An 8,134-nucleotide genomic window follows, 5' to 3' on the forward strand; every position below is an offset into this window, starting at 1 on the left:
TTTTTTTTTTTTTTTTTTTTTTAAACACCTATGTGACCCAACTCCTAGCACCGCTGCCTCATTTTCTCCAGCCCTCAGACGCCTGAGTTTTACTTGATGCTCTGCTAATGCACCAGGGTTTGGGGCTGGGCTCTTCACCCCGGGACTGAGCACAGGCGTCATTCCAAGGGATATCCCGGCACTTCCCGCCCCTCTGGGAATCATCGCCTCGCCTAGCTCACGTGGAGCCCCCCTGAAAGACGCCGTAGGCGTCTCCAGCCCCGCCACTAAGTGACAGCGAAGGGCACTTGGTCACCAAACTTCTTGACCGGCTTGTGATAGCCTCTTCAATGGAAAGAGCAACAGGACAGTGCCACCAACTGGTGAGAACACCGCGACCAAGAATGCCGACCAAGAATACCGCGCGAGCTGGCTCCACCGCGCGCTAGTGCGCACGCGCACCGCCAGGGCCCACCCGCTCGCCAGCGAGGTAGGGAGAGCGCCGGAGCATAACTTGGGGGCGGAGCCTAGCGCGAAGCCTTGTGTCCTACCCGGTCCGTGCTGCCCGCTCTCAGCGACGTCTTAAACTACGTTTCCCACAACCTACCCAGGCCCTCGCCTTCCGGTGGCGGCAGCGGAAGCGGTGACTAGATCAGGCTGGGCCGCACACAGGCGGCTTGGTCACTATGGAGGAGATAGGCATCCTGGTGGAGAAAGCTCAGGTCTGCTGGGGCCTGGCTCGCGGGGACGGGGCGAGACTGTTCTGAGTAGGGGACTGAGTGACTGCAGGGATCCGGTCTGGGTCAGGGTGATTTCGGAGCCCTCAGTGGAGAGCTTTGTGTCTTTCCGAGGTGCGGGCTGAGTGGCTAAGTGATGTTTGTAGGGCAGTAAGCCTCGGAAAACGGAGCTGAAGAAATGAGTGACGTTAGAGGTTCTTTGGGACTGAATGATTTAGAGGTCTAGCAGGGAGTGCTTAGTGACATCCGGGTCCTGGCGGGGTTGGGGATGAGTTGGGAGGTGAGTGATGCGTGGGACTCGGCCGTGGGGCTAAATGATTTCTGAGACTGGGCTGGGTTCCTGATAGATGTTTGAGGCTTGGCTAGTGTTGGAGGTAATAACTGTGGTCTGGCTGGGTGATGTTTAGGGCCCCCGTGGAGCTGGATGACACAGGGGCTAATGTGAGTTGGGATTCTGTTACATGAGGGATCTTTTGGGGGTAACTGGGTAATTTCAGGACTGTTTGAATGCATAGTGACTATAACAGCCGGTATGAGAGCCATGTGACTTTAGGAACTTGTTGAGGGGGGCTGGAGAATATTGGGGGCTGGTAAGAAGTTGATGAGACATTTAGGCCCCAGTTGAGTGGCACTGGGGACATGTTACAAGTGGCATGCGATAGCAAAAGATCTGTTTGGAAGGCTAGTTGACATCAGGGTCCTCCTATTAAGGAACCACAAGGTTTCCAGGGCCTGTTTTGAGGGGCTGAATGATGTCAGAAGCCTGTTATGGGATGAGTAACTTCATGAAGTCAGATTCTTTCCATGAGGGGAGCCTCTTCTTCCAACCACCATTTCCCACCTTGGTCTAGGATGAAATCCCAGCATTGTCAGTGTCACGGCCTCAGACTGGCCTGTCCTTCCTGGGGCCTGAGCCCGAGGACCTGGAGGATCTGTATAGCCGCTACAAGGTACATTCAGCCCCAACCCAGACCCTGCACAGGGCCCTGTGACCCATACTCTCTCTACCTTCCACTACTCCGAGGCCCAGCAAAGCCTAGAGCCATTGCTACCTCTCCCCTCTCTGCTCATAGAAGCTGCAGCAAGAGCTGGAGTTCCTGGAGGTGCAGGAAGAATACATCAAGGATGAACAAAAGAACCTGAAAAAGGAGTTCCTCCACGCCCAGGAGGAGGTGAAGCGAATCCAGAGCATCCCACTGGTTATTGGGCAGTTTCTGGAAGCTGTGGATCAGAATACAGCCATCGTGGGCTCCACCACAGGTGTGAGGGATGGGGAACACCTCATTCCCTCATCTGTTTGTTGAACAACTTTAAAAGTTTCCTGGCATGTGCCAGGAACTGTGCTAGGGTCTTAGAACAGCAAACTAAACAAGACAGTATCATGGTGTTTTTCAGAGTATTTTGAGTCTGATGTAAAAGTGGAAATATTTTACATTCTCTCTTTCCTTCTGTGTGTGTGTATATATATAATTTATATAGTAAAAGTTTGACTAAATGGTACTTAGCCTTACAATGTGTAACATACTCTTAATTGCTTTTCATTCTGTTCTAGTCTTTTAAAACATGTTCTGGTCATGAACTCCCTAAATTGATTTCATGACTACTTCTGGGTTGGGACCTGCACTTTGAAACCATGGGTGAAGTGTTAAGAGATTGGGCTCTGGTAAAGACTCAGTATATGGTAGCTGCTATTATTAACATGGGTCCAGGCTCTGCCTTCATGATGGTCATTGTTTCTGTATCTTATCTTTCATGCTTCTGGTCTCTGCTCCTCTGGACCAAGCCATGTTCTTGTAAAGGTGGTAGCGAAAAGTGTGTGTCTGGGCCTGGAATTGGACTGATGGGCTGGTAGTAAGGTAGTGAAGGGAGGGAGATCCAGAAGGAGGCCTATGTCTTTGAGCTGTAGGTCACAAGGGGACAGTAGGGCTTCCTTGAGGTGGCAACAGGGTCAGTGGAGTAGATTTAGAAGGAGACAGTGAGGGCAGTCTAGGACATCACAGGGAGGTGTCTGGGAGACTACTGGATAGCCAAGTGTGAAGGTCAGGAGAGAGACTGAGACTGGGAAGAGATGTGTACATGACTACCATAAATGTAGAAAGTGAATGAAAGAGGTGAGACAAGTCTGAGTGAGCGGGAGAGAGACCGGCGCAGAGACCTAGATGGGAGGACCCAAATCAGGGCAGGACTCAGGGGAAGGAGAAGAGAGATTGGTTGGGGAGACATTTAGGAGGCTGGGTGGAAGGTCATAGTGACTGGTGGGCTGTGGAGGGAAGAAAAGTCTAGGATGAGGCTTGGGGCTCTTGCTGGTGACTAGGGACTGTGGGCCTGCCTGAGACAGATCCAGGAGGAGTAGTGCAATATCGGAGAAGATAAGAACATGTAAGGACACAGTGGCTGAGAGATAGCCAGGGGAAATCCAAGGAGAGGCATTCTAGGAGCCTGCTAGAATGTGGGGGACAGACTGGAGGAGGAAGGCTGGAGGTGAGGGGGTGCCGTCTGGGAATATGAGAGATACTGGTGGCCTGGAGGGCACAACTGTGAGGAAAGGGACAGTTCTGGCACTTCTCATTTTCCCCTCTCCCTTTCTGTCCCTTTCTCAAAGGCTCCAACTACTACGTGCGCATCCTGAGCACCATCGATCGGGAGCTGCTCAAGCCCAATGCCTCGGTGGCCCTCCACAAGCACAGCAACGCCCTGGTGGATGTGCTGCCTCCTGAGGCAGACAGCAGTATCATGATGCTCACTTCAGGTGAAGGGGGAGGCTGGGGCCAGGGAGACCCATGAGGACCCTGTGGGCCAGGCTAGGAGTCCTAGTTCTGATTTCCCACCAGACCAGAAGCCAGATGTGATGTATGCAGACATCGGGGGCATGGACATCCAGAAACAGGAGGTGCGGGAGGCTGTGGAGCTCCCACTTACACACTTTGAGCTTTACAAGCAGGTAAGGAGCTAGAGGGGGCAGGGAAAGGAGGGGCCCTCCTGAGCCTCAAGTTAGTGACAGGACTTCCTGGCTCACCCTTCTTTCTCCACTTCTGCCCTTCAGATCGGCATCGATCCCCCCCGAGGTGTCCTCATGTACGGCCCACCTGGCTGCGGGAAGACAATGTTGGCGAAGGCTGTGGCTCATCACACCACTGGTAAGCCACTCCGTCTCTCCCTCAAGCTCTGACCTGGGCGTTTACAACCTTGCTCTCTGCTCTCTCATCCTCCCCAGGAAGTAGCACGGCACAGTGGTTAAGAATACAGGCTCTGCAAAGGTCACTGGCTTGAAGCTCAAGGTTGCTGGCTTGAGCAAGGGGTCACTGGCTCAGCTAGAGCTCCCGGTCAAGGCACATATGAGAAAGCAATCAATGAACAACCAAAGTGCTGTAACAACTAGTTGATGCTTCTCATCTCTCTCTGCCTCTGTCTCTCTCTTTCATTTAAAAAACAAAACAAAACAAGAAGAACTCCGGCTCTGGGGTCAAAGTCTTTATGTCTTTTACTCATTGGCTGTGCAGTCTTGGACAGGTGACTTTACCTCATGCCTCCATTTCCTCATCTAATATAAGACTCACTTCACAGCATAGTAAGTGTGAGAATTAACAAAATAATTCTGTGTTTTACTATTGGGTTGTGACCCATTAGTAATTAGGAATTCCAATTCATGGGTTGCAGCATTTTAGAAAATAAAACAACAGAAGATTCCACATAGTGAGATGTTATACTGTTTTGAGAAACTTGCTTCTCTGTGTGCACACAAACATATATATTATGGTTGTTTATAAATGTATTCTTATAGGTTCCAGGCAAAATGTCTGAAAATCAATGTATTACTATTTAGAAAGCATAAAAACAGGGCTCAGCAGATCTTAAAATTTTCATACACGTGAGGCAAGGAGCAGTAGAAGGCGGTGGTTTTAGCAGTGGGTTTTCTGGACCAGAATGCCGGGTTTGAAATCTGGCTCCCGCCTGACCGGTGGTGGTGCAGTGGATAGAGTATCAACCTGGGATGCTCAAGTCCAGGTTTGAAACTCTGAGATCATTGGTTTGCACACAAGGTCGCTGGTCGCCAGCTTGACTGTGGGAACATAGACATGACCCCATGGTTGTTGCTTGAGCCCAAAGTCACTGGCCTGAGCAAGGGGTCACTGACCCAGCTGGAGCCCCCCAGTCAAGGCACATAGAAGCAACCAACAAACAACTACAGTGAAGCAGCTACAGGTTGATGCTTCATATCTCTCTTCCTTCTGCTCTGTCTTCGTCTCTTTTTCTCTCTCGTGCACACACACAAAAAAATCTGGCTCCTTTGCACTTTATATGTTAGTTTATGTAACTACCCAGTAAGTTAGCTTGTGACTCGTGTTTCCTATTTTTCTGGGTTGTACAGAGGATTGAATCTATATAAAGGTTCTAGAAGCATACCTGGCACATATAAGTATACAGTGAATGTTAGTGATTGTCGCGATTATCCATTTACTTAGCAGTTCATTGGACGTCTGCTTTCCCAGGCCATGTACTGTGATACAACAATGAACATGACTTGTCCCCTGCCTTGGAGAAGCTGGCTGGGGGAAAAAGACTAAACACTTAGAGCTTAGTCATTTGGTTAATATTTACTGAGCACCTAATATGTGCCAAGCTGTGTTCTAGGTGCTGGAGACATAACAGTGAACAGAACAAAGTCTCTGTTCCTTATGGACTCATGGAGGTGGGATCTTACTTGGGGAAGGTCTTGAACAGATAAGTGAATAGATTGTATGTAACATGGTACTAAATTCATGAAGAGAACAACTAAGCAGAATAAGGGGATAGAGAATAATAGGGGCTACAACTTTACATGTTAAACTTTAAGAAACAAGTTAAAAAGGAGGGACTAGAACAACCTGTCTTCAACCGCATTGTCATTTGTCAATCCTATCAGAAGACGTGCCTGTGGCTCTGACTCTTGCATGATATTCAGAAGTGGGTCCTTAGAGCAAGGGGGAGGTCAGGGAGCTCACGATGAGGTAGAGCTCACGATGCCTTTGTATATTGGCAACCTATGTTTTCTTACTGATTTTTCAAGTGTTCCAGAAATCTAGATTTTTTTTTTCTGTATTGTAGACTCCACAAATACATCTCTATATAGGCATGATGAAGCACAGACACATTTTTTTTTTTTTTTTTTGCATTTTTCTGAAGCTGGAAACAGGGAGAGACAGTCAGACTCCCGCATGCGCCTGACCGGGATCCACCCTGCACGCCCACCAGGGGCGACGCTCTGTCCACCAGGGGGCGATGCTCTGTCCACCAGGGGGGCGATGCTCTGCCCATCCTGGGCGTCGCCATGTTGCGACCAGAGCCACTCTAGCGCCTGAGGCAGAGGCCACAGAGCCATCCCCAGTGCCCGGGCCGTCTTTGCTCCAATGGAGCCTTGGCTGCGGGAGGGGAAGAGAGAGACAGAGAGGAAGGTGCGGCGGAGGGGTGGAGAAGCAAATGGGCACTTCTCCTGTGTGCCCTGGCCGGGAATCGAACCCGGGTCCTCCGCACGCTAGGCTGACGCTCTACCGCTGAGCCAACCGGCCAGGGCCTGACACATTTTTTTTTTTTTTTAATGTCCTGATTGTTAAACATTGGGCCAAAAAACCCGCCAGCATATCAGTGGACAGGGTTCTTATACCAAACCCAAGCCTGCCAGGTGGACAGGGTTCATGATTTGTGCTACTGGGTTGCTGTGGCATGCAAGCAGATGGCTGGTCCTTGACACTGGATCGGTCTGAGCCCCAGCCCAGAGTGTTAGCAAATGACCTGGCTACTTGGACTGGGCATACAAAGGAAGGGATGTCCTTGGGGAATTCCCTGTTTCAGTTAAAGCAGAATGGGCCATATAGGAGGCTGATCCCATCTAACCCTTGTCATCCTGCCATCAGCTGCATTTATCCGGGTTGTGGGCTCGGAGTTTGTACAGAAGTACCTGGGTGAGGGCCCCCGCATGGTCCGTGATGTGTTCCGCCTGGCCAAGGAGAATGCACCTGCCATCATCTTCATAGATGAGATCGATGCCATTGCCACCAAGAGATTTGATGCACAGACAGGGGGTGAGTGGTGCCCAAACAGGGTCTAGGGTCTTGGGCAGGCCTGTTGGACATAATGCCCCGGACTGACTGTGTTACATACTCCAGCTGACCGGGAGGTTCAGAGAATCCTGCTGGAGCTGTTAAATCAAATGGATGGATTCGACCAGAACGTCAATGTCAAGGTTCAGTGTTTGGGATGGGCAGGGGGAGGTACGGTATGGGAATGAGGAAGGTGGGGGCTGGCATGTGAGGGGGCGGGTATTACAACAAGAAGGAGGGCATAGTGGGGAACAAGTCTGAGCTGGCCTGTCCCCGATGCCAGGTGATCATGGCAACAAACAGAGCGGACACCCTGGATCCTGCCCTGCTGCGGCCAGGACGCCTTGACCGTAAAATTGAATTTCCACTCCCTGACCGCCGCCAGAAGAGATTGATTTTCTCCACTATCACCAGCAAGATGAATCTCTCTGAGGAGGTTGACTTGGAAGATTGTATCCTGCTCTAGAAGTGAGGGGAGGGTCACAGTTCTTCACCTCCATCTCTGCCATCACCACCACCCAGATTGTGCAGGTGGGGGACCAAAGTCCAAGGAGAGGGGGGTGACAAAGACAGCCCGATGGATGGCTTCAGGCTCCAGGCATTCACTCCATCATGCCAGGAAATGTTTCCTTAACTTACCTGCTGCAGATGTGGCCCGGCCAGATAAGATTTCAGGAGCAGATATCAATTCCATCTGTCAGGAGGTGAGTGATTTTTTTTTTTCTGGATCCAGGCTGGGAGTAGGTTAAGACTCTTACTCTTTGAGACCACTCTGCCATCCATCGTTGCCTCCCTAGGGTTTTGGGCTGTCTTCCTCCTCCTCCACCATCACCGGAGGTAGTGAGTGCAGGGAGTAGATTTTAACTCTTTTTCTCTTAACAGAGTGGAATGTTGGCTGTCCGAGAGAACCGTTACATTGTTCTGGCGAAGGACTTCGAGAAAGCATATAAGACAGTCATCAAGAAGGATGAGCAAGAGCATGAGTTTTACAAGTGACTCCTCCCCTACACACACGGCCCAGGGACTTCCCTCACTGTCCCAATCTCTGTCCCTAAACCTAGCTCTCTTTTATCTCTACCCAGGATTGATTTATTCAATAAATACATGAGATTGGATCCACCTAATTTCTTCCTAGAAATTTAACTCCTTTGGTATACGTACTTGGCTTGAATAGGATCCTCTGTGCCCTTTCTAGTCTCCTGACAGGTTAGTGGGTGAGGTACATGGCTTGGCCTACAGCTTGAGAAGCAAAGAATAAGAACAAAATGACCAGAAACTTGGGAAAAGGGATGGAAAATGAACCTCAGACCATGGCCCTTGGCCACAAAATACCATATTTCC

At 50.2% G+C, this 8,134-nt stretch overlaps 1 protein-coding gene across 1 annotated transcript; it reads left to right on the forward strand.

The window, feature by feature from the left end:
* The first annotated feature begins 569 nt into the window (after nucleotides 1-569).
* Nucleotides 570-7,917, forward strand: PSMC4 (proteasome 26S subunit, ATPase 4). The gene is made up of 11 exons (XM_066243452.1): nucleotides 570-701; nucleotides 1,568-1,666; nucleotides 1,790-1,976; nucleotides 3,319-3,465; nucleotides 3,548-3,657; nucleotides 3,760-3,853; nucleotides 6,608-6,775; nucleotides 6,860-6,936; nucleotides 7,077-7,245; nucleotides 7,442-7,497; nucleotides 7,676-7,917. The coding sequence occupies exons 1-11, from the start codon at nucleotides 666-668 to the stop codon at nucleotides 7,787-7,789; spliced, it is 1,257 nt and encodes a 418-aa protein (XP_066099549.1). The 5' UTR covers nucleotides 570-665; the 3' UTR covers nucleotides 7,790-7,917.
* The last annotated feature ends 217 nt before the right edge of the window (nucleotides 7,918-8,134 follow it).

The sequence above is a fragment of the Saccopteryx bilineata genome, chromosome 9, assembly GCF_036850765.1.
Source record: "Saccopteryx bilineata isolate mSacBil1 chromosome 9, mSacBil1_pri_phased_curated, whole genome shotgun sequence".
In the NCBI taxonomy this organism is placed as follows: domain Eukaryota; kingdom Metazoa; phylum Chordata; class Mammalia; order Chiroptera; family Emballonuridae; genus Saccopteryx; species Saccopteryx bilineata.

Bases quoted from the DNA above. Each gene is read 5' to 3' on its own strand.
- PSMC4 (XM_066243452.1), top strand. From the start codon at position 666: ATGGAGGAGATAGGCATCCTGGTGGAGAAAGCTCAG. The intron at 6,776-6,859 runs GTGAGTGGTGCC...TACATACTCCAG, and splicing joins ATTTGATGCACAGACAGGGG to CTGACCGGGAGGTTCAGAGA. The intron at 7,498-7,675 runs GTGAGTGATTTT...TTCTCTTAACAG, and splicing joins TCAATTCCATCTGTCAGGAG to AGTGGAATGTTGGCTGTCCG.